The 27,541-nt window shown below is 34.3% G+C and overlaps 1 protein-coding gene across 3 annotated transcripts in view; it reads left to right on the forward strand.

Moving 5' to 3' along the window:
* Positions 1–27,541, forward strand: part of LOC120590800 (tyrosine-protein kinase Fer-like) — a 55,721-nt gene that overhangs the window by 23,144 nt on the left and 5,036 nt on the right. For all 3 annotated transcript variants that reach the window (XM_039848415.1, XM_039848414.1, XM_039848416.1), the window contains one exon: positions 7,729–7,996. In XM_039848415.1, coding sequence (XP_039704349.1) covers positions 7,790–7,996 — 207 coding nt within the window. In that variant the 5' untranslated portion in view covers positions 7,729–7,789. The remainder of the gene's footprint in view (positions 1–7,728; positions 7,997–27,541) is intronic.

A 27,541-nucleotide genomic window follows, 5' to 3' on the forward strand; every position in this document is an offset into this window, starting at 1 on the left:
TCCACATAGCTCATAGTTTAATGGGAGAAATATGTCTGAATAGTTAAAATATAATATGAGAAATGTTATGTTAATTACCAGCACATATATGATCCCTGAGATCTGAGGAAAGAGAACACCTAAGTTAGCCTGGGTGGTTGGTTGTGGTTGTGGTGATGGTGAGAGTAGGTTTACAGAGAATACAACTTTAAAGTTTAGTTGTTGATAATTTTCCAGTCAGACAAGGGAGGAAAAACATTTAGACTGAAGGAACAACATTTGCAAAGGCACAGACGTATGATCATAAGACAGTTAGCAACCATAAGTAGTAAGTTGTAGTAGTGTTGCTGAGGGTGGAAAGTTGTTTTGAGTCGGTTTTGATTACCAGGCAAAGGAGTTTGAATTTTAACTTGTAGGTTAAGGTTGTAAAATTAATACCTAGTATTATAAATAATAATAAAATCAACACCTAGTATTACTAAGTATCCTAAAGAAGGAAGAGTGCAAAGTGGGGACCTTGAGAGAATGCATGCACAATGTTGTGTGGCCTCAAACAGTTAATTCATTTAACGGATTTTTTTTTATTGTCTACTGTATGCAAGGCACTGTTTTAAGCACTGGAAATAAGGTTGTGGGAAAAGAACAGAGTAATTCCCTGCCCCATTGGAACTTACATTACAAATCAGTCTGATATACCCCCCTGCCTCCACCCCTTGTCTCTCTAATTTTTGGCTACATCATGACTATACTTTCCTTGCAATTTTTCATCTTCTTTACGGTTATCATAGGCAGCTGTGTCCTATTCTAGAAGTATATAGCTGAATTTGTTACACCCTCCCCACATTATTATTCTTCCTCTGAGCTATAGTTTGAGGTCTGGGCATTACTTTTTTAAAAATTGAAATTTCTATTCAGGCAATTGTAGAGTGACATTCATTTGTTTCAAGTAATAATCCCTTGTGCATTTGTCCAGTCCCCTCAACGGTAACATTTTGCAAGACTATGGTATAATATAATGCAACCAGGATATTAACATGGAGTAATCTGCTAGTCTTATGCATATTTCCCCACTTTAAATTGTATTCATTTGTTGTGTGTATGTTAAATTCTTTTTTATATGTCTGGGTTATGAATAGCGCCTTCAAATACTACTAGAAACCCTTGTGTTTCCCTTTTTTAAACTCACCCACTTCCTCTTCTCTGCAGGCTCTAAACCCTGACAAACCTCTAATCTGTCTTTTTCCCAAATTTTTGTCATTTCTAGAATGTTATATAGGTGGAATTATATGGTATGTAACTTTTGGGGGTTGCATTTTCTCATTCAGTCTCCTGGCGATTCATCCAAGTTGTTGCTTATATTAAAAGTTTGTTCTTTTATAAGTGTGGGTAATATTCTATGTTATGTATTCACCTGTTGAAGGATCTCAGGGCTGATTCTAGTTTTTGGCTATTACAAATAAAGCTACTATGAACATTCGTGTGCAGGTTTTTGTGTGAACATGTTTTCATTTTTCTGGCATGAATATCCAAGAGTGTAATTGCTGGGTTGTATGGTAGTTGAATGTTTAGTTTTATAGAAACCACAGCAGCTGTACCATTTTTCTTTTGACCAGCAACAAATAGTGATCCAGTTATCACATTCTCAAAAGCATTCGGTTGTCATTATATTTTATGTTAGCCATTCTGTCAGGTGTATAGTGATATCTCATTGTGGTTTTAATTGCATTTCTCTTACGGCTAATGATTTTGAACATCTTTGATTATTTGCCATTTTTATATCCTTGTTTGTTCATGTCTGTTCATGCTTTTGGTCATTTTCTAGTTGGATTGTTGTTTTCAACTGTTGAATTTCGAGAGCTCTTTTAGATTCTAGATACTAGTCCTTTGTCAGATATGTGGTTTGCAAATAATTTCTTCCAGTCTGTAGCTTTTCTTTTTATTCTCTTCACATGACTTTTACAGGGCAAAAGATTTTACTTTTGATGAGGCCCAATTTATCAGTTTTTCCTTTTATGATTTTTTTTTTTTTGTATCAAGTCTAAGAACTCTTCCTAGCTTTAGATCCTAAAGATTTCCTCCTGTTTTCTTTCTAGAAGTTTTGCAGTTTTATGTTTACATTTAAATTCATGATCCCCTTGAGTTAATTTTTGTGGAAGGTATTTGATCAGGGTTTTTTTTTTTTTTTTTTTGGGCAGTGGGGATTAGCTCTCCAATTGTTCCAGTACCATTTGTTTAAAAGGCTATTTTTCCTTCATTGAATTGTTTTTGGACGTTTGTCAAAAAGCAGTTGAGCATATTTCTATCTTTCTGAGTTCTCTATTCTGGTACATTATCTATTGTTTATCCTCTACCAGTACAGCACTGTCTTGATTTCTGTAGCTATATAGTATTCTATATAATAGAATACTCACTATTTCAGCCCCACTCTATTTCTTTTCTCTGGAACTCAGATGATACAAATGTTGGATCTTTTGTTATTGTTCATAGGTCCCCCAGGCTATGTTCTCCACCCCTGCCCCTCCCTCCCCCGCCCCCCAGTCTGTTTTCTCTCTGTTTGATTGGTCAATTCTTTGTTCTGTCTTTATGTTCCCTGATGGTATCCTCCCTCATCTCCACTCTACTATTGAGCCAATCTAGTGAGTTTTTAATTCCTGTTATTGCATTTTTTAGTTCTGTAATTTCCATCTTTTTATTTTTATAGCTTCTATTCTTTGCTTAGATTTTCCGTTTTTTACATTTGTTTTAAGAGAATTCGTAATCGATTAATGAAGGATTTTTTATGATGGCTGATTTAAAATCCTTTTCAGATAATTACAACATCTGATTATTTTAGTATTGACATTAGTTGATTGTCTTTTCTAATTCAAGTTGTGATTTTTCTTGGTTCTTGGTATGACAGGTGATTTTCAGTTGAATCTTAGATATTTTATTTATTATGTTAGGAGGCACAGGAGCCTATTTCAGTCTTTTATTTTCAGAGGTGTTCTTTCTTGATTTAGCATGCAGGTCTTGGCCTATTTTTGTGGGCTGTGATTCCAATGACAGTTTAATTTTCAGAATCTTTATATTGTTATTTTGGTTCACTTTGCTTATCTGGTACCACTAGGGCTTCCACTGGTTCCTGCTGGTGCCGCTTGAGGGAGTAGTATATATTTTTCTTAGGCTGGACTGACTATTAGATCTCTTGGTAGGGAATGAATGACATAGGATTTTCTTACCATGTCCCCTAGCTGCCCTGATGTCTCGGGGCAGGAGAGGAGAGACTTGGACCCATAGAGAATAAGGAGCTTCCTGGACTGGTTCTTTTGCTAAAGCTGGGTCACTCTTCCCATTTCTGAGTACCTGCTGTGGTTTCTCTCGGTGGGGAAGGAGATACTTGGACCTCTGAGGACAGAGAAGCTTCCTGACCTGAGTGCTTGCTATTACTGAGTCTCTCTTGTTGGTTCTTCCTGCCTGATTTGATTTCTTTTGAGAAAAAAGGGGATATTCAGGACTAGCATGAAAGGAGAGCGCTTCTGGCTATTTAATTTTGGTGAGGCTGACAATCAGTCTCCCTTGCTTGATGGTGGGTATCTGGCTTGCCTAATGTTGTCAGGACTCCTGTTAGATACTGGGGGAAGCTAGCCAACATGGGCTGCCTTTTGGTATTAAACTGGAGGTTGGGAAAAGTCGAGTCTGGGTGACCTGCTGCGGGGGAACACAAGACACTTCTTCTGTGCTGTTCTTCCATTCTTAGGGCCAAGAGTTTGCCTTCTTTTCATCTTTCAGAGTTCTTCCTTGGTTGTCTCTTGCACTATTTCCAGTGTTTATAGTTGTGTTTTGTGGAGTGGAGCTGGGGAAAATGGTCTGTGGCATCTTGTCTGGACCAGAAGCTGGGTTTTATTTTATTTATTTTTGTCATGTGAGCATGGAGGTAAAGGGGCGGGGCAATACTGGCTGGGGCTGACTCTGGCCTTGTTGGGGGCCCTGAGATTTACTCTCTCATGAAATTCCATTAACCCATTTCCCGTTTGCCCTGAGAATACTCGTACTTGTGGCTGCAGCACTTATCCCGAGATAACTCGCAGATTACAGCCCTAACCTTACCCCCAAAGTTTGCCATGAAATCTAGCTTTTCTTATTGTTTTTGCATCACTTTAGTATATTGATAGTCTATGGAAACAAATGATATCAAACTAGTTATAGCATTCTGTTTTTAGTATTGGTAATCCTATTTGCAAAAAATAGTAATTCTCAATTGCTGAAAATGTGAAATCCTAGAAAACATAGCATTCCTACATATAATGTTAATTGACATCATTCTCGAACAGTTGTTGGCTGAAGATTCATTTGATGAATCCAATTTATGTATTCATTTCTGCTACATTAGGATTAGAGACAAGTTCTGTTTAGAAGTAACTCTAAGAACAGTTTTTATATTTTATTTTCACACTGAAAAGCAGTCAGATTTGATTCAGCGTTTAAAAAGCATGTTTCTGTAAAATTAAATCAATGCTGGCGGGGAGCTGCACTTTTGTTTTCTAAATGGGAAATTGATTAAACCAGAGGTCCCCAACCCCGAGCCATGGACCAGTTACCAGTTTGTGGCCTATTAGGAATCGGGCCACACAGCAGCAGGTGAGCAGCGGGCAAATCAGCAAAGCTTCTTTTGTATTTGCAGCCACTCCCCAGTGCTAGCATTGCCACCTCAGCTCCACCTCAGATCATCATCAGGCATTAGATTCTCATAGGAGCAATGCACTCTGGTGCCAGAAAGGTTGGGGACTGCTGGTTAAACATTTGTACTCCTGGGTTTAATTTTATACACCAGTTCATACAGAGAGGCTTCCCAGATATTTTCTTGACTTTCCCTGAGTTGGCCTATTCATTCTCTGCCTGCTTATTTTCATATCGGTGTATTTAATATGAAGTCTCAGGATTTTGTTAATTCCTTTTCCTTCTCTTGGAAGTTGGGGTAGTTTGTATACATTGCCATGCTGCCTAGAACACTAGAATTTTCTCTTTTTTTCCTTTGATACCATGATGTAAAACTTGTGGCATATAGTTGTACTCCTTTATTTGCTAATGGTATGTTTAAAATTTTTTTTTTTTACAAAATAGTTTTTTGTTCTTTTCACTAGTTATTGGTAGGAACTTCTGAGGTACTGTTTCACTATACCAACTTTACTCACAAATTGAATAATGACTTTTTTGCAGTTTTCACATCTCCCTCTGATATTTGACATAACTAATATCTTCCTTTTTATATTGGCATCTGTAACTCTGCCAAACCTTTCTTATTCTTTTGCTTACTTAATCTCTATCCTTTATTTGGTGTTTCTTCCTCCCATTCTACAGTTGACAGACTCTCATGGGTTTTGCCCTTGACTTTGTTTTTCTGTTGACATTCAGTCTGTTGGTTTCATCTATAACATTTAAACAACTGATTCTCTCAAATTTGGATCTTTAACCTTAATAATTTATTTCCTGCTGAAGCGAATGTATTTTCTTTAAAGTAGCTCCATAGTCTCATTCTTCCATATCTGTTGATATTGTCATCATTTCTCATTAAAGCCTTAAAATTGCCATTGGACCGTCTCTCTTTTGTTCCCTAGATCCATTCACCAGGTCAAAACTCTTTCATCTTAATTCTCATTGACATTGCCAATTATAGATCCTCATTTCTCAGGCTATATTGCTATAATAATTTATTCATTTGCCTTCTTATGTTTCATTTTTTTCTTCAAGATATTATATACATAGCTTCCAGATAAAATCTGTCTCTCTTTTTATTGAACTATAACATACATATAGAAAAGTACACAAATCACGGGTGCTCACGCTAGCTTGATGAAATTTTAGAAACTGAACATACTTGTGTCACTAACACCAGCAAATTAATCATTTAAAAAGTCACATTCATGACCTTGTTATTTTGCCTTCAAAACCAAGTAACTCAAAGAGATTCAGCCTTAATTTCCTTACCAGTGGAATAGCAGGAGCCAAACTGGTATGCCATTTCCCACTGCTTGTCACATATAACTTGATTTTGTAGACATTTCTTTCTTTACTTTACCTCATATTCACTTTTTTTTTTTTTTTTTTTTTTTTTTTTGCCTCATACTACTTTTACTTCCTGAAATTCATTTCCTTTTTGACTGTTTATAATTTAAATCATGGTCATTATTTCCAGTCCTCGCTCAGATCTTGCTATTTCCAGGAAACTTTTCTGAGACAGTAAACTTTAATTAAATTTTTATTTTTCTCTTCAAAAATTCTTTAACTTATTTTTTGAATGAGTAATATCAATACATTCACTTAGAACAAAATTCAGATGTACAAAAGGGTATTTAGTGAAAAGTCTCCCTCCCACTTCAGTGCCCCAGCTATGTGTTCTTCTAGAAATACTTTTATGCACTTACAAACAAAATAAATTTCTATTTTTCTTCCTCCTTTTTACATAATACCAAATTCTGTATCTTACTTTTTAAAATTTATAGTTCTTAATGAGAGCTTCAGATTAATACACAGAGTGTTTTCTTATTTTTTATTAGGGCCAATGATACTCCATGGAATGAATATACCATGATCAGATCCACCGTATATGATTATGAAGGTTGGATGCTGAACAAATTCACATAGACTATTTGAATGGCACTCCCTAGAGTTATTATTATAATAAAATTCAGTAGTCTTGATTGTAATTTACTTAATCAGTTCCTTTCAATACGTAGTTGCTGGTTTTCCTTTTCCTTTTTTTTTTTTGGTTATTTTAAACACTATTGAAAGGAATAGTCTTATAAATGTCATTAGACACTTATGGGGAAATTATCTGTAGGATAATTTCATGTGTGTGTTGGACATTTGTATATCTTTTTGGAGAAATCTTTATTCAGATCCTTTGCCCATTTTTAATTGGTTTGTCTTTTTATTATTGAATTGTAAGAATTCCTTATACATTTCAGATAGAAGTCCCTTGTCATGATGATTTGCAAATATTTTTTCCCCATTTAGTGGGTTATCTTTTTACTTTCTTGATGGTAGCTTTTGAAATAGAGAAATTTTTAATTTTGATAAAATCCAATTTATGTTTTTTTTGTTTTGTTGTTTGTGCTTTTGGTGTTGTGGGTAAGAAACTATAACCTAAGCCAAGACCATGAAGATTTACTATTTTCTTCTGAGAGCTTTATAGATTTAGCTCTAATATTGTGAATCTTTCTATTTATTTAGGTCCTCTTTAATTTCTTTCAATAAAGAAAAAGTTTTATAGTTTTAAGAATATAAATTTTGCATTTATTTCTAAAAATTTTTTTCTAAATATTTTTTTTTGATGTGTTGTAATAGAATTGTTTTTAAATTTCAGTTTTGGATTGGTCATTTCTAGTATATAGAAATAAAAGTGATCTTTGTATATTGATCTTCTACCCCATAATCTTACTGATTTATTTATTCTATTAAGTTCTGATACTTTTTTATTGTTTTCCTTAGGATTTTTATATGCCGTGTCATACTACCTGCAAATATTGTTTTACTTCTTCCTTTTCAATTTTATTGGAAATTATTTCATTTATTTCATTGTACTGGCTAGAACCTCCAAAACAGTGTTGAATAGAAGTGGTAAAAGTGGAATGCTCATCTTATTCCTAATCTTTGAGATAAAAGCAGTTAGTTGTAGTAGTTTTTTTTTTTACCCTAAAAAATGACCCATAACTTTGTTTTGAAGACTAATTTCCTTTTGATTTAAGATTTTTTTCTTCTGTTTACACACAGATATGTGCTGACTAGAAGGCTCACTTGTGCAGTGTAGAGGATAAGACAGTGCCTTACAAAAATGGGGTTTGGGAGTGACCTGAAGAATTCACATGAAGCTGTGTTGAAATTGCAAGACTGGGAATTACGATTACTGGAAACAGTGAAGAAATTTATGGCTCTGAGGATAAAAAGTGATAAAGAATATGCATCTACCTTACAAAACCTTTGTAATCAAGTTGATAAGGAAAGTACTATCCAAGTGAATTATGTCAGCAATGTATCCAAGGTAAGAGGAATAATTTCATCATCAACTATGTATACCACAATAACTGTGCTTAAGGCAAATAGATCATGCTACATATGTTATAAACCGATGTTATGTACCTTTCTGTAGTTTTCTTCATGTTTCTTGTGCTAGGGGTTCGTTGTCCCCTTACATCTGTGAGTTTACAGTTTTTATTAACTTTGGAAAAATAGCCATTATTTTCAAAAAAAAATTTTAATCCTCCCTTTTATTCTTCTCCCCTTTGGGGAGTCTGACTACATATATATTTGGCTGTTTGACGTTATCCCACAGTTTACCGATACTTTTTATTTATTTTTCTGTCTTCTCTCTGTGTTTCATTGCAGTTAGTTTTTATTTGTTATGTCTTCTATTTCACTAATCCTATTTTTATGCAATGTCAAATATGTTGTTGATTACATACAGTGCATTTTTCAGCTCAGAGATTTTTCATTTCTGGTGCACTTGGATAAACCTATCAGTGAGATTAACTGTAACCATTTCCCTGACCACTCCTCTTCCAGCAATATCACATCTTTCCTCCTCCCTTCTCCCCTGGCATCATCACTTCATGACTCACCAATATTTAAATTTAAATATGCCTATGTGTGCCTTTTCTTTATCTTCTCATACTTGCCAAAACCCAGCTCTTTCTTTTACCCAACATCTGTACTTTAGGGTGGAGAAACTGGAGAGAAGGAGACAGGAACTGGGTAGTTGAGCCATTTCCATGTTAAAAATGAGAAGTCTTCAATAAATGAATCATCTGTAATAGTTCGATTTGAATTGTTTTTATATCTTCCATGCCTCTACTTTTAAATATGTTTATTCTTTAGTCTTTTGAACATATGGAATACAGTCATAGTAATTCTTTTATTGTCCCTGTCTATCAACCTGTGTTGCTTCTGGGTCAGTATTGATTGACAGTTTTGATTTTCCTCCTCATTTTGTGTTGTATTTTTTCTGTATGGTAATCTTTGATTTGATGCCAGGTATTGTGAATTTTACCTTTTTTAGATACTGAATATTTTTGTATTTCTTTAAATATTCTTGAGCTTTGTTTTAGGACATTTTGGAGACATTTTGATCTTTTTGGCTCTTGCCTTTAAATTTGTTAGGTGGCACCAGAAGTATGTGTAATCAGAAGAGGAGAATTTTTCTCCTCTTTTGAGGCAAGATCATTCTCGATGTTCAAAGGATGCTCTCCAAAGTTTGAGATTTTACACTCTGGCTATGAGACCTGGCATGATTTTGTGGCTCTATGTGAGCTCGAAACAGTGTTTTCTATAATCCTTATGGGTAGGATATTTCCTTGGAATAGGATAGCTTCCTCAGACCCTTGAGCTGATCAGTACTTAGCTAAATAATCAAGGAGAGGTCATTTGCAGTTTGACTGACTTTTTTCTTCATGTAGCTCAGCCCTCTCTAGTACTCTGTCTTTGTCTCGTCTCCAGTGCTCTGACTACTTTCATGTCTATGTGCTCAGAACTTAGTCTCTTTAACTCACAGAAATTAATGAGTTCTGCTTGGCTCTTTCTCCCTGGGCTGTGGCCTGAACATTTTCTCCATTCAGTAAGCTTGGATGATCTTAGGGCTGAGTTAATTTATTTGTAGTCTCTCAGGGTTCACTGTCCTTCATTGAATGATATCCAGTGGCTTGAATGCTCTGTGTCAAATATATTTTGTTCAGTTTTTAGTTGTTTTAGACAAGGATAAAGCAGTTCCTGTTTCTCTATCTTAATTGGAAGCAGAAGTCTTGCAGCTAGTGATTTTTATGTCTGTATTTTAAAAAATAAAAACATACAGCAGAGTTTCAAGAATAGAACAAAGATTTCCTTGTGCCCTTCATTCTATTTCTTAATTGTTGACATCTTGCCATATTTGTTCTATGGCTCCCTTTCTCTCTCAGTATGTGTGTGTGTATGTATGTGTGTGTGTATGTGTGTGTGTATATATAGACAAGATATATATATATATATATATATATATATATATATATATATACATATTAGTATTATGCCCCTTTATTCTTAAATATTTAAGCATGTATTTTCTATGTGCATATCTATAATATAATGACCAAATTTGGGAAATTTAGCATTGTTACCATGCTATTATCAAAAAGTATATTCCATATGAAACTTTTGTCCCCTTTTGACATTTTTTTTCATTCTGATTCAAGATCTAGTCCAGAATCACTCATTTCATTTAGTTTTATCTCTTCCATTCCTTTAATCTGGGATATGAGTGTGAGAAATCACATTCTGTGCTTTGGTACTTTTTCCTTTTTACTTAAAGTTATTTTGAAATGTTTCGTTCTATCTTTAATCCTGAGGACATGATTTTTGTGTGGTTTTATTTTTTCCATTTTGTTTTTTGTATTGCTTTTGGAGGAAAGAGGTGGCAGCCTATCAAGCTGTATTTGCTTTCAGTTACCTAGACTATGTCCCCATCAGCCTTTGAATACTTATTTACTTCTTGGCATACTAAGATATTCCAGGCACATCTTGCTTGAATGTTCTGTTTTCCAGTCCTGAAAAAAACTTTCTCCCTAGGAATTCTGCTTCCTTTTAGTAAAGAGAATATTTAGATATTTAACCAAGTTACTATGTATCAAATTTTATGTCTCATAGTACTTTGCAATCATATATAATACTGTAATGAATAACTTTGTTACAGATATGTTTTTGTATCATTATGAATATCTTCAGGATATTTTCCTGAAAATGGAATTTCTAGGTCACAGTGTAAATGTATATATAGTTTTGTTACATATTGCTGGCATAAATTTTTAAATAGATCTTCTACCGTTTTGTATGTCTCCCAGAAGTATATGAGAGTGCTAGTTTCTGCTTAATCTGGGCCACAACGTGTTTTATCAGACTTTTTGAATTTTTGTCAATCTGGTAGATAAGAAATGGTCTCTAGGGCAGCTTTAGTTTTATTTCTCTACTTGCGAGTGAAATTAAACATCTTTTCATATGTTTAATAGCTATTTTATTTTGAGGACTTGTTTTATTCTATGCTAAAGGTGAATGTTATTTGTGTTTTCTTATTCATCTAAAATTTAACCGATCAGAAATAAAGGGAATCCAAATTGGAGAAGAAGTGTAAAATTGTCTGTTTGCAGATGATCTGATCTTATATAGAAAAAACCCTAAGACTCCACCAAAAAACTGTTAGGACTAATAAACAAATTCAGTAAAGTTGCAGAATACAAAGTTAACATATAAAAATAAGTTATGTTTCTATACACTAACAACAAATTATATGAAAAAGAAATAAAGACAGTAATCCCATTCGTAATAGCATGAGAAAAAATAAAATACTTAGGAATAAATTTAACAAAGGAGGAAAAGATCTGTACATTGAAAATTATAAGACATTGATGAAGGAAATCGAAGAAGACAGAAATAAATGGGAAGATATTACATGCTCATGGATTGGAAGAATTAATATCTAAAAAGTGTCCATACTACCCAAAGCCATCTACAGATTCAAGATTACAGTGGCACTTTTTTTTTACAGAAATAGGAAAAATACTACTTAAATTTATATGGAAATACAATGACTCTAAATAGCCAAAGCAATCCTGAGAACAAGATGGGAGGTATCACACTTCTTGATTTTAAGCTATATTATAGATAGTAATAAAACAGTATAGTACTGGCATAAAAACAGACACAGAGACCAGTGGAACAGAATTGAGGGCACAGAAATAAACTCATGCATGTGTGGTCAACTAAAATTTGACAAGAGCCAAGAATAGTCTCTTCAATAAATGGTGTTAGGAAAGCTGGATATTCATGTGCTGAAGCATTGAGCACATGAGACGTCAGAAGCGTGGCAAAGTAAGAGATGTCCCTGGATCTCTCAACCTGAAATAATAATAAGCCGAACGTCTAAAAATCAACAAATAACACCCAGCCTGCACACACATACATTTGAGTGAGTAATCTGCACATAAGAGCTTCTGGAGGTCAGAACCATGGAAGTCAGGTGGTAGATTAGAAAGAACAAAGAAGCTGCCTCTCCCAGCTGGAGCTCTCTGCAGGAGAGGAGAGAGGGGAGAAGTTGCTGCAGGTCCCTGAACAGCCCTGCCTCAGGAATCCGTGAGCTCCATGCAGCAGAGCCCAGGGATCAAGGCAGAAAGTGGTGTGCGGACTAACTGCAGAGGGGCAACAGCTGGGTCTCAGCAGCTGTGGTTATGAAGCATGAGACTGAGACACCAAGATAGCAGCAACCCTCACCCACCAACCCAAAAGGCATCTCCCTCATATCCTGTAAGACTGAATACTGCAGAGCCCCAGGGGAACTTGAGAAAATGCTACTGAAACTGTAGCTAATACTGACAGGGACTGAGACTGAGGGAAACGATCATGATTAAATATTTATAAGGAAAAAAAGGCATTATTAAGTCTCAAAAAAGGGATCCAAGAGGCTTTGATGCCACCTACTGGAAATAAAAATAATAATAATAATAAATAAACCTTAGCAACAGGCTAAAGACAGACCACTATATAATAAATCTTACTGGGAGAAAATAAAATAATATGCTTCTATAATGCCCAGACAGAGAAATAGTCCATCAAACACCATGAACAACCAAAGTGACAAGGCAGTTAAGAAAGAGGGAAAAATCTCCAGAAAATAAATTTAAAGCCTAAATGACAGAATTCAGGCTTATACTTCTGAAAAAACTCAGTGAGATCCAAATAATTCAGTTCAACAATTCCAGGAGTTGAGGGAAAAAATGACCAGCATAATAAGTTTTTTAGCAGGAGATTGAAACCCTAAAAAAGAACAAAATAGAACTTCTGGAGAGGAAGAACACACTAAAAGAGATGAAAAATGAAATAACAAGCTTAGGAAATATAGTTGACTAAGTGGAGAAAGGATCAGTGATGTCGAAGACAGAAGTCTAGAAATAATTCAGAAGGAAGAAGAGAACAAAGAATGAAAAACAATGAAAGAGAAATATAAGAACTAGCTGACACTATCAGGAAATTCAATATTAGAATAGTGGGTATCCCAGAAAGAGAAGAAAAGAAGGGATCAGAGAGCATTTTCAAACGAATAGTTGATGAGAATTTCCCAAATCTAAGGAATGAGCTGGAGCTTTGAATTTAAGAAGCTAACAGAACACCCAATTATCTCAACCTAAAAGGGTCTTCTCTAAGACGTATTATATTAAAATTATCAAAAATTAATGAGAAAAGAAGAATTCTCAAGGCATCCAGGGAAAGGAAGATGTAGCCTATAAAGGAAAACCCATTAGACTGTCTTTGGACTTCTCAGCACAAACCTTACAAGCAAGAAAGTGGAACCAAATATTCAAATTATTAAATGAAGGGAATTATCAGGCAAGAATAATATATCCAGCAAAACTCTCCTTTAGATATGAAGGAGAAATAAAGACTTTTGCAGGCATATAAAAGTTGAGGGAATTGTCCACTGTGAGGCCTCCATTACAAGAAATACTGAAAGAGGTCAGCCCACTTGAAATAAAATGACAAAAAAATACATAGCTATGAGTAAGGTGACTGGCAGGCAGATAGAAGAAGAGGAGTGTGACTCTTACTAAGAACCGGGTATTATAAGCTTAAACAATAAAGAGAATTGCTATTGCAAAGTAAAAATGTATGTTTGCATACATACGGACAATTTGGGACAACAATAACAGAAAAGGGGAGGAATCAAAGATTCACATTCTCAAAGGAGAATGAAGATAAGGCACACACAGAAGGAAACAGACTACTGCATATATATGTAATAATTCTTTACATACTCATAATGGTAACCACATACCAAAGATCCAGAACTGAAGTATATAACAAAAAGCAAGAAAGACCAGAGAGGAAATCCACAAAACCCAATGAAATTAAAAAAACAGAAATGCAAGAAAACAATGGAAACACCAAGCTACCAGAAAGCAAAAGATAAAATGGCTATAGGAAAACCTCATATTTCAATAATTTACATTTACCCTAAATGTAAATGGACTGAACTCACCAATAAAAAGGAACAAAGTTGCAGACTGGACCAAAAAACAAAACCCAACCATATGCTGCCTCCAGGAGACACATCTCAGTTCCAAAGATAAATATAGACTCAAAATGAAAGGGTGGAAAATGACATTTCAAGCAAATGGCATTCAGAGAAAAGCGAGAGTAGTCATACTGATATCGGATGAAATAGACTTCAAAATAAAAAGGGTAAAGAAAGATACTGAGGGACACTTCATAATGATAAAGGGAATCATGCACCAAGAAGATATAATACTTATTAATATCTATGCTCCCAGTCAAGGAGCCCTGAAATACATAAAGCAATTACTAACAGAACTAAAGGGAGAAACAGACTAAAACACTATCATAGAAGGGCACCTAGATACCCCACTGTCAGATATGGACAGATCATTCAAATCAATAAGGAAATAATGTTCTTAAATGACACATTGGATCAACTGGATGTAATTGACATTTACAGAGCCTTCCATCCCAAAACAGCTGCTTACATGTTCTTCTCTAGTGCACGTGGAACATTCTCAAGGATTAACCACATACTGAGACACAGAGATAGCCTCAACAAATATGAGGATTAAGATCATACCAACTATATTCTGATCATAATTCTTTGAAGCTGGAGATCAACTATAAAAAGTAATCAGGAAGAACCACAAATACATGGAAATTAAACGACATGCTACTGAAGAATGACTGGGTCAGAAAGGAAATAAGAGAGATCAAGAGATACATAGAAATGAATGACAATGATAGTACAACATATCAAAACTTTTGGACACAGCAAAAGCGGTCATAAAAGGAAAGTTCATATCATTACAGGCCTATCTCCAAAAACAAGAACGAGCCCAAATAAACAACACTTCATCTTAAAAGACTAGAAAAGGAAGAACAAATAAGGCCTAAAGTCAGCAGAAGGAAAGAAATCATCAAAATTAGAGCAGAAATAAATGCAATTGAGCACAAAAAAAAAAAAAAAGAAAGAAAGAAAGAAAAAGTAAATGCAGCAAAGAGTTGATTCTTTGAGAAGTTTAAAAAAATCAATAAACTCCTGGCTAGATTCACTAAAGAAAAAAAAGACAGGACACAAATAAAATCAGGGATGAAAGAGGAGAAATAATGACAAAGGACCATAAAGGAATACTATGAAAAAGTATATAACACCAAGTTTAATAACCTAGAAGAAATGGATTAGTACTTAAAAATATACAACCTTCCTAGACTGAATCAAGAAGAACCAGAAAATCTATATAGACCGATCAGCAGTATGGAAATTGAAACAATCATCAAAAACCTACCAAAAAGTAAAAGTCCAGGACCAGAAGGCATCACCAATGAACTCTACCAAACATTTAAAGAAAGGTATAATACTTATTTTTCTCAAACTCTTCCAAAAAATTGAAGAGGAGGCAATACTTCCTAACTCATTTTATGAGGCCAGTATTACCCTGTTACCAAAATCTGGTAAAGATAAAACAAAAGAAGAAAACTGCAGACCGATATCTCTTTTGAACGTGGACGCAAAAATCCTAAATAAGATACTAGCAAACCGAATACAGCAACATATTAAAAAGATTATACACCAGATCAAATAGGCTTCATCCCAGGGGCACAGGAATGGTTTAACATATAGAAATCAATTAATGTGATATACCACATAAACAAAATAAAGAATAAGAATCATGTGATCACATCAATGGATGCAGAAAAAACCTTTGACAAGATATAGTATCCATTTATGATCAAAATACTTAATAAAATAGGTGTAGAAGGAAAGTTACCTTAACACAATAAACCCTCAGCCAATATTATACTTAACATTGGGAAACTAAAAACCTTTCCTTTAAGATTAGGAACATGACAAGGCTGTCCACTATCACCACTGTTATTCAATATAACATTGGGGGTCCTAGCGAGTGCAATCATGCAAGAGAAAGAAAGAAAAGGCATCCACATAGGAAATTAAGAAGTCAAACTGTCACTATTGTGGGTGACATGATTCTCTATGTAGAAAACCCTAAAGACTCCACAAGAACATTACTAGAAACAATAAGCAAATACAATAAAGTTTCTGGATACAAAATCAGTTTCCCAAAATCCATGCATTCTTATACTCTAATAATGAAGTGTCAGAAAAAGAAGTGGAAAAACCAGTTCCTTTGCAATTGCAACAAAAGAAGAAAATACCTAGGAATAAACCTAATGAAACATGCGAAGGACCTATATAATGAAATCTATAAGACCCTATTAAAAGAAATTGAAGAAGATACAAAGAAATGGAACGATATTCCGTGTTCTTGAATTGGAAGAATCAACATAGTTAAAATGATGTTATTATCTAAAACATTATATAGATTTAATGCAACCCCCATCAAAATCCCATCGACACTTTTTAAAGAAATAAAACAAAAAATCAGATTTGTATGGAAGCACAAAAGACCCCGAATTGCCAAAGCCATCCTGAGAAAAAGTACGAGGCTGGAGGCATCACTCTGCCCAACTTTAAATTATACTACAGAGCGGCAGTAATCAAAATGACATGGTATTGGCAGAAAAACAGACACAAAGACCAGTGGAACAGAATTGAGAGTCCAAAAGTAAACTCATGTTTATACTGGCAAATAATTTTCAACAAAGAAGTCAAAATATACAATGGAAAAAGGAACTCCTCTTCAATAAGTGATGCTGGGAAACTGGAAAGCCATCTGCAAAAGAATGAAACTAGACTGTTGTCTATCACCACACACCAAAGTTAACTCAAAATGGAAGAGGGACCTGAATATAAGACCTGAAATAATAAATAGCGTAGAAGAAAACATAGGAACTAAACTCATGGACCTCAGTCTTAGAGAAGATTTTATGAATTTGACCTCAAAGTCAAGGTAAGTAAAAGCAAAAATAAATGAATGGGAATACATCAAACTAAAAAGCTTCTGCACAGCAAAAGGAACTGTCAACAAGGCAAAGAGACAATCATCTGAATGGGAAAATGTATTTGCAAACAATGTCTCCGATAAGGACCTAATATCCCAAATATAGTAAGAACTCATACAACTCAATAACAACCAAAAAAAGAAACAATCCAATTAAAAAATGGGCAGAGGACCTGAGCAGACACTTCTCCCTAGTGGACACACAGATGGCCAACAAATATATGAAAAGATGCTCAACATTGCTAGCTATTAGTAAAATTCAAAATGCAATACCATCTCAAACCTGTTAGAATGGCTATTATCGATAGGATAAGTAAAACCAAGTGTTGGAGAGGAAATTAAGAAAAAGGAACCCTCATACACTGCAATGGGACTGCAAATTGTTACAGCCGCTGTGGAACTCATTATGGAAGTTCCTGAAAAAACTACAAATTGATCTACCATATGATCCAGAAATCCCTCTACTGGGTATTTTACCTCAAAGACTTGAAAACCCATATCCGAAATGATATTTGCACACTGATGTTCATAGCAGCATTATTCACAGTGGCCAGGACATGGAAGCAACCAAAGTGACCTACAATAGATGATTGGTTAAAGAAGCTGTGGTACATATATACAATGGAATATTACTCAGCCATAAGAAGAGATGAAATACTGCCATTTGTGACAACATGGATGGACCTCGAGATAATCATGCTAAGTGAAATAAGGCAGACAGAAAAAGTTGAAAATCACATGATATCACTTATATGCATGCTATAAACCTAAAAGCAACAAATGAGCAGGACAGACAAACAGAGACTCATGGGCATAGACTATAGACTAGTGGTTTCCAGAGGGAGGTGGGAGGTAGACGGGGTAAAGGGGGTCAAATATGTGGTGACAGAAAGAAATCTAACTATGGGAGGTGAACACTATGTAAAAAAAAAAAAAAAATATATATATATATATATATATATGTATATATATATATATATATATATATATATACATACATACATACATACATACCTTAACTGTTAAAGTGTACAGCTGAAACACTGAATTTCGTTAACCAATGACAACATTAAAAATAAATTAATAAAAAAAATCTGTGTAGTACATAGGCATTTGCCATACTACTGTGTGGATTTTTTATATTTGAAATACCTCTCATAAATTTTACAATTTTTAATATTTTGAAAAATAAACTTAATTAAAAAAAAAGATATAGAGCATTAAAGTTACAAGAACAGTCCCATGCTACCTTTTATAATCATAACCACCTTTCTCTCTCTTTTTTTCACCATCTCCAAAACACTGATTTATTTTCGACCACTTTAATCTTATCATTTGAAAGTGATGCATAAATGAAAGCATACAATATATAACCTTTGGAGATGGGCTTTATTCATTCAGCATAATTCCCATGAAATCCATCTAAATTGTTGCATGTATCAATAGGTTATTCCTTTTCCTTTTCATTGCTGAGTAAAATTCTGTGGTATGGATACACCACAGTTTGACTATTTCCTCTTGAACCTCTTGACGGACATTGATATTGTCCATATATTGGCTATTATTAATAAAGTTCCTAAGAATATTAAATTATAGAATTGATCTACCATATGATCCAACAATCTCTCTACTGAGTATTTACCTCAGAGACTTGAAAACATAGATCCAAAAAGATATATACACAGAAATGCTCATAGCAGCATTATCCATGGTGGCCAGGACATGGAAGCAACTGTATTGTCCTATAATAGATGATTAGATAAATAATGGAATACACTCACCTATAAAAAAGATGAAATACTGCCATTTGCGAAAACTTGGATGGATCTTGAGATAATTATGTTAAGCAAAATATGCCCAACAGAAAAAGTTGAAACCCACATAATATCACTTATATGTGGGATATAAATCTAAAAGCAACAAAGAAACATGACAAACAAACAGAAACTCATGAACATGGACAGTAGACTACTGGTTACCAGAGTATAGTGGTAGGGAGGTAGATGGAGTAAAATGGGTGTGGTGACAGAAAGAAATCTAACTATAGGTGGTGAACACACAATGCGATATATAACTTACTGTTGTACACTTGAAACTTATTGGATTTCATTAACCAATGTCACCATAATACATAAAAGAATATAAAAAAAATAATGTGCTTTGACGCTGTAGGGAAAGAAAAAAAAGAATGAAATTGACCCCTATGATACACCACTCACAAACAGGAATGGGCAGCACGGCAGAGGGAATGCAGTTAGTATTAATATGTTGGCTAGATGGAGGGCCAGGGGAGGGAGGGAGCAATTGGGGGTACTGTTTTATGAACTATATAGATGTCCAATCAATGTACTGTATACTTGAAACTAATGAAAATAAATTAATTTTAAAAAGTCAACTTGAAATGGATTAAAAACTTAAATATTAGCCTTCAAACTGTAAAACTAATAGGAGGAAACTTAGGGAAAACATTCCTTGACATTTGTCTTGGCAGCAATAATTTAGGTATGACATGAAAAGCACAAGCAGCAAAAACAAAAATAAGCAACAAAAACAAAAAACGAAAGCCTTCTACACATCCTTACTGCAAAAGAAACAAATCAGCAAAGTGGAAAGGCAGCCTATGGAATGGGAGAAAATATTTGCAAACCATCTATCTGGTAAGGGTTAACATCCAAAATCTAAGGAACTCAAACACTCAATAACAAAAAGAAAAACAGACAATCCCAACAATCCTCCTTCTGGGTATCTATCTGAAAAATTTGAAAACATTTATTCATAAAGATAGATATAGATATAGATATAGATATAGAAAGATATATATATATCTTTATGAATAATGCTAAAAGAATATAGGAAACAACCTAAGTGTCCTTCAGTGGGTGATTGAGTAAAGAAGATGTAGTACATATATACAACGGAATACTACCCAGTCATAAGAAAACATGAAATACTATCACAACAACATGGTTAGATCTTGAAAATATCATGCTAAGTGAAATAAATCAGATGGAAAAGGACAAGAAGCACATGATTTCACTCATATGTGGGATATAAAACAGAAAACAGCAAAGTGAACAAACTCAGACAATAGCATGATGGTTATTAAAGAGGAAGAGGGGTTGGGGAAGATGAAAAAGGTAAAGGGGACCAAATATATTGTGACGGGACACAGGTTTTTGGGTGGTGAACACACAATGCAATATACAGATGATGTATTATTATAGAATTGTATACATAAAACTTACATACTGTTACTAATGTCACCTAGTAAACTGTTTGTGGGAATGTAAATTGTTACAGATACTTTGGAAAGCAGTATGGAGGTTCCTCAAAAAATTAAAAATAAGACTACTGTATGATCCAGTAATTCCACTTATGGGTAAATATCTGACGGGAATGAAATCACTATCTTGAAGAGATGTATGCACCCCATGTTTGTTATTTACAATAGTCAAGATATGGGAACAACCTAAGTGTCCATCAGTGGATGAATGGATAAAGAAAATATGGTACATATATAATAGAATATTATTCAGCCAGAAAAATGTTAAAATCTTGAAATTTGTGACAACATGAATGGACCTTGAGGGCATTTTGCTAAGTGAAATAAGTCAGACAGAGAGACAAATACTGTATGTGGATTTATATATGGACTCTAAAAAAGCCACACTCAGAAAAAGAGTAGAATAGTGGTTGCCAGGAGCTGGGATTGGGGGAGAGAAATGGGGAAATTTTGCTCAAAGGGTACAAACTTCCAGTTATGAGATGAGTTATTTTTGGAAATCTGATGCACAGCATGGTGACTAAGTAACAGTACTGTATTAATATACACTTAAAATTGTTTAGAGAGTAGATCTTAAATGTTATCACCCGGGAAAAGCAAGGTAATTATACCAGGGGATGAAGGTGTTAATTAATAACCTTATTGTGGTTATCATTTCACAATATATAATGCATCGAATCATCATGTTGTATACCTTAAACTTATAAATATGTTATTAATATTGCAATAAAGCTGAAGAAAAGTAAAAACAAAATTATACTTGTCAGAATAGTCAACTCTCTTCTGAAATAGTGTAATGATATAAATAATTCTGAAATAGGCTATTTAAAGGTAGATATTGTCTTACCTTTTAAACATGAAGTGGATTGAAATATTGGCTGTTCCATATACTATGTGGGATTAAAAGTAATGAGAATGCTTTTTGATGAACCAGCCTTATTATTTAGTGTCATATATACATATAATGTAACTTGAACCTGTAAATATGTATATGTATGTGTGTGTGTGTGTGTGTGTGTGTGTGTGTGTGTGTGTGTGTATATATATATATATAAAAATATGTGTATATTTAAGGAAGTAATTCTTAAGCCTGACTGTAGAGTCATGTCTGCTGTAACACATTATTTAAAAACATGAATTTGTTCAATGCAATTGATATATTAGGGAGCAATTTGAATGTAATGTGATTTTATATTTGTTTATGCACAAATGTGGAAGAAATGCTAGGTGAATGCCGGAAACTACCCAGCTGAACTCAGCTGCTTAGGAATACATAAATCTCACGCAGGCACACACTTCTATTGTTTACTGGCTACCACTGTTTATTCCTTGTGTTATGAGCCACACTTATCCACATGTTATATTGCAAGTTTCTGTCCAAATTCAGGTAGCTCTGTCTACCTCTTTAGAATAACTCACAAGTTGCAACTCTTCTGACACCTACTTTGATAAGCAAACTTTCATTTTTTTTAAGGTAAAGTGCCATGTTTATTGTACTAATGTATTTCATCACCATTTAATACATGTGAATCTGTGCAAAGATTTTTTATTAGGTTCCTGTCTTTTTTTTAAAATGTGTCCCTGATGAATTTTGTGAGTGTTTTGCTTGTAACACCATTTTTTCCATAAGTTCTGTGATTTTTATTGTCTGATTTTGCATAACCCAGTGATTATTAGGGACACAAATTTTCATTACAGCAGAACTTGTACATTAGAATTACTTGGGGAGCTTTAAAATACTGATGCCTAGACCCCATTCAAAACCTATTAAATCAGATCTCTGGTTGTGGGGTTCAAAAACGATATGTTAGAAAATCTCCATGTGATTCTTATTATAGGCAGAGTTGTGAACCACTGGCCTAGGGGAACCAGGAAACTTGGGAAATGCAGAAAAGCAGGCATTTCTGAATGGGAAGTACCTCAGGTTTCCCTTGTACTTAGAATTCAATCTTTGAAAACCTTAGTTTTAGGGAAATGTAATAATGACTTGTCTTCTAGATTTCTATATCTGATAAGGACTCAGAGAATCCAAAAACATTCTTATTTAAGGGCAAACTCTAAATAAAAAGTTTTGTTTTCAAAGAACCTTTTATTATGAGTTATTGTGTGGTACAGAAACTATGGCTTCTTCAAGAAAATATTCAAGCAAGCAAGCAAGTAGTCAGAAAATATAATTCGCAAAGAAAAGCTATTTATGATAACTATTGTTTAGGTATTTTTAAGCTTGAGTCATCTCGTTGATTATTTTCAATGCTTAACTGTAATTATAGCTTTAGTAGTAGTTTGTTCTTTAACTCATTGTTCCAGAATAAATCCTTTTTGGTATAATGAACTCAGAGCACTTAAATTACTACCTGTTTATGGAATACTGATTTACATCACCACACATCTGTTACTTCAAAGGTAGAAAGCGTGATATACTTTTCTAAAAGATATATTTTTTCCTGTACATAATTTTCTTTCCAAAAAATGAGTATAGTTGTTTCTTTTTATTGTGTATTCATCCTAATATAACTGAGACTGTTTACTTCTATTGGCTTCTGAGAGTAAAATAGGTATTTTAGGATTTATGTGAATTATTTTAGAAACCTGCAGTGCTGTTTAGTGTATGCAGCTGATCTCTTTTTTTGAGAAGGAGTGGATAGGGGAGAATAAAACTTCTATAAATTGAATCATTATTCCTCTTTTTTATTGTGAAATAAGAGATGCATTTATTTCTAGGAACTATGTTTTGGTCACAAAACAACATAAAAATAACATTTAGGAATTCAGAAAATCTTTTGAAATATTACATTTTAGGTAGAAACAGTATTTTATGATATAATATTACTATTATTCAATATATAACTCAGCATTTTGAAAAATGTTCTAAAACTTAAGTTTTAAACTAATAATTTTGTTCCCAGGGGCATAGGGAAATGTGTACTATCTGTGTGTTTATTTTAAAGTGGTGCTATTTCTCATTATCTAGTGGTATTGGGATTGGTTAGGTAAAAAGATGATTTATTTCTTAATTGTTTTGTTTAGGGAGATTTGAGGTGTGGGTCATTATTCTGGACAGAAACCCAAATATAGGGAGCCGCTTCTTTAATTTGCATCTTCATTTCTTCTCACAGAGAATGCTGTTTCAAGAATGACTCACTAATTTGGCCTGGAAGGATTTCTTTACTTTAGATGTTATGCTATAAAGTAGATGGCTTAAAGCGAGTAGATATCTTTCCCCAGTGGCTTGTAGCCTCTTTTTTTAATGATAAAGTACTAAATACAGATTAATTAAATATTACTGTGTAATTTGTAGCCAGTTTATAAAATACTTTCATCAGTTTAGCTTAGATAGTTATTCTCAAAGTAACCTTTAATAAAGAGTTTTTAGGTTCCCATACTTCTGTATCCCCCAAGTATTTTACGTTGTATCAAGTCTAGCACATTAAGAGGTAGATTTGGATTGAATCTGAGCTCTTCCATTTGTTAGCTGTGTGATCTTGGACAGATTATTTAATCTCTCTGACACCAGAGAGATTGATATAAAAAGTAGATAAGAGAAAGCCTGTGAGTATAGAGGAAGTAGATAGTGTTAAAGAGGAAGGGCGGAGGCTCAACCAGCAGGGCTTGCTTTAACAGGGGTGGAGTTGGGAAGAAGTAATGGAGAACATCAAGCCCTCCTTTTGGTTCTATGTTACGTAAGATGTGAGATGAAAACAGCATTTATTTGATAAAGCGTCTGAGAAAAGGAGAATCCTAAGTATACAGCCTAGTTCATACCTTCTGGGAGCAAATGCAGTTTTACTTTTTTTTTCATCTTCCAAAAGTCTTTTTGAGGAGTTTTAAAAAAGATTAGATAGAGCAGTAGCTGTAAGGGTTGGTTGGATTGGGGGATGAAAGGGAGGGCTTTGTTTTTTAATATAATGTTGAGCTGAAAGAGCAATACAGGAAATAGGGGATAACAACAACTTCTCTAGGATGTAGTTGGGAAATGGGAATGAGATGCAGAACGGTAGAGAACAGGAGTATCACGCAGAAGCTAGAGGGGGACATAAGCAAACATCTCCATAAGCCTAACTGTAAATTTATTGTTTTCGTTAAAATTTCTAAATAGGCCAGCGCTATATTAACGAAGATCCACTAGAACTGGATCAACAAAGGAATCTTCTGTAGACATGAGCTATAAAACTCAAGGAGTTTATGAGGGTTATAGTAAAGAGGGAAGTAGCTAAGTAGAGGAAAATCACAGAGTCCTCAAGCTCGAAGAGACTGTGGAGGTCTTTAATTCAACTCCTCATTTTTGGCCTGAGAAACTGCTGAAGTTATGTGATTTGCTTCTGACTAGCAAAGGTGACTCTGGATAGTTATCCTTCTTGATATTGTTCTTCCTCAGAACAGTAAAGGTAGCCTCTAAGTCCAAGAAGAACACAAACCATTGAGGGGCACTGAGTTTAGAAAACTGGAAGAAAAAGCACTGGGAAAGAAAAAGTAATGTTTTTGCCCTGGCCTGATCTGTTTAGATATTTAGACTTACTCTTTTTAATAGCAGTAGTAAGATTCTGGTAGTCATGTGATTTCTAGAAATGGCTCGTTTCTGAGGTTGGACAATGACTGAGATGATACAGCTCACACATTTGATGCCAGTCTTTAGAATCCAACTATTGACTTTGATTATATTGATTATTTTAGTCTATTTTATTTTAAAACTATTTATTCAATCATTTTTTGTCTACATAGTATTTTTATTCAGTATTCATTGGCTATTATGTTAGTGTTTAATAATTGAGAATTTATAGTACTTGAAATACTGTACTTGAAGTAATAGGGGCTTTAAAATTTCAAACCCTTCATTGTTAGAAAGGCTTTATTTATAGGAGGTGAAATTCCCCTTACATTAAAGATGACCCATCTATTGCTGACTTACCAAATAGCCTCATCCTTTGGTTCTTTAAAAAGCTTCATCAAATGAGAAAATACTCGCAGTTCTGGATATTGTGCCATAAAGTAAGCAGGGACAGAAACTAGTCAATTCTTGTTCCATTTGTAGGGTAATACATTTTAGATGCTTTAAGAAAAAAAGAAGACACTCACGGAACTTTTCAAAATGAGTTATAGAATTGACAGGGTTTCATATATGTAACTAATTTATAAAAATTATATTATCATGAAATATTTGAATGTCTCTAGGCTATTTGACTCAGTTAGGGTACTGACTGTGTGTTTCATGCTTCTTGTGCTTGGATTCATTAAGTTTTTTGAATCTTTCGAGTTTCAGTTTTTGTCAAGTTTAGAATATTTTTAGCCATTTTTCTTCAAATACTTTCCCATTCTCCCTGTCTCCTTTGAGGTTTCTATTTACAGGCATTCCTCATTTTAGTGTGCTCTGCTTTATTGTGGTTTGCAGACATCGAATTGCATTTCTTACAAACTGAAGATTTGTGGCAACGCTGCAGTGAGCAAGTCTGTCAGTGCCAATTTCCCAACAGCATTTGCTCACTTCTTGTCTCTGTGTCACATTTGGTAATTATCGTAATATTTTAATTTTTTCATTATTATAATATTTTTTTATGGTGATTTGTGGTCAGTGATCTTTGATGTTGGTATTGCACTTGTTTTTGGGGTGTCACGAATAGCGCTCTTAAAGACAATGACCTAAATCGATGAATGCTGCGTGTGTTCTGACTGCTCCACTGACCGGCCTTTCCCCCATCTCTCTCCCTCTCCTTGGGCCTCACTATCCCTGAGACACAATATTGAAATTACCCGATTAACAATTCTACAGTGGCCTTTAAGTGTTCAAGTAAAAGGAAGAGTTACACATTACTCACTTTAAATCAAAAGCTGGAAATGAGGAAGGCATGTCGAAAACCAAGATAGGCCAAATGCTAGGCCTCTTGCACTAAATTGTGAATGCAAAGGAAAAGTTTTTGAAGAAAAGTATAAGGGCTATTCCAGTGAATACATGAACGGCAAGAAAGCAAAACGGCCTTTTTTGCTGATACAGAGAAAGTTTTAGTGGTTTGGATAGAAGATCAAATGAGCTACAACATTCCCTCAAGCCAGAGCCTAGTTCAGAGCAAGGCCTTAACTCTCATCAAGTCTATGAAGGCTGAGAGAGGTGAGGAAGCTGCAGAAGAAAAGTTTGAAGGTAACAGAGGTTGGTTCATGAGGTTTAGGGAAAGCAGCCATCTCCGTTATATAAAAGTGCAAGGTGAAAGAAACAACAAATGCTGATGTAGAAGCTGCAACAAGTTATCCAGAAGATCTAGCTAAGATAAATTCTGAAGATGACTACACTAAACAACAGATTTTCGATGTAAGTGAAATAGATGTATATGGGAAGAAGATACCATCTAGGACTTTACCTAGAGAGAAGTCAATGCCTGACATCTAAGCTTCAAAGGACAGGCCGACTCTCTTGTTAGAGGCTAATGCAGCTGATGACTTTAAGTTGGAGCCAGTGCTCATTTAAAATCCTAGGGCTCTTAAGAATAAAGGGCTTCCCTATCACTTTAAATCAGAAGCTGGAAATGAAGAATATTTCTAAGGTATGCCTCATAATATCTCTGAGGTACGCCTGTACACATATATCTTTAGAAGGTGTTGTATAGCTCTGTTTAGTTCTGTTTATCTATATCTTTCTATATCTATGTCTGACTATATATTTAATTATTTTTTTCTCTGTTTCATTTTCCATAGTTTATATTGCCACGCGTTTTTTTAGTTTTGTTTGAGAGCAAACAATGCAGTTAAATTACTTCGGAAGAGTTTTATACTTTGCATCTTGATTTTGAGATTTGTTAGGTAGGACCAGAGCCCTGTTAACTCCAGAGTTAATTACTCCCCACTACCAAGGCAAAACTTTTTGAGTACTCTACATAATACCTGATGAATTATGAGTTATTCTGGTGTTGCTTGTCAGAATAGGCACTATTTCCAACCATGAGTGAGCACCAGGAACTGTTCCTTCTAATCTTTTTAGCTAGTTCTTTCCTCAGCTCATGTAGTTTCCTCGCAGACATGCACTGATCAGTATTCTGCCGAGTACTAGAAGAGGATTTCCTCTATATCATTTCACATGAAGCCATTTATTTTAATGGTTGCATATTATTTAATAATATATTTCTTTAATTTCTTATCAGTGGATTTTTTTTTATCAAAACAGTAACAGATGTCCTTCTAAATATCTGTATACTTATGCAAATATTTTTTGTGTGATAAATTCCAAAAAGTGGAATTTCTGGGTGTAAAGATTTGCCCACTTAAAATTTTAATAGCTATTGACAAATTTGTTTTTCAATAATTTCCATTTCCACTAACTGAATTA

This window comes from Pteropus medius, unplaced genomic scaffold, assembly GCF_902729225.1.
Source record: "Pteropus medius unplaced genomic scaffold, Ma_sr-lr_union100, whole genome shotgun sequence".
Lineage (NCBI taxonomy): Eukaryota > Metazoa > Chordata > Mammalia > Chiroptera > Pteropodidae > Pteropus > Pteropus medius.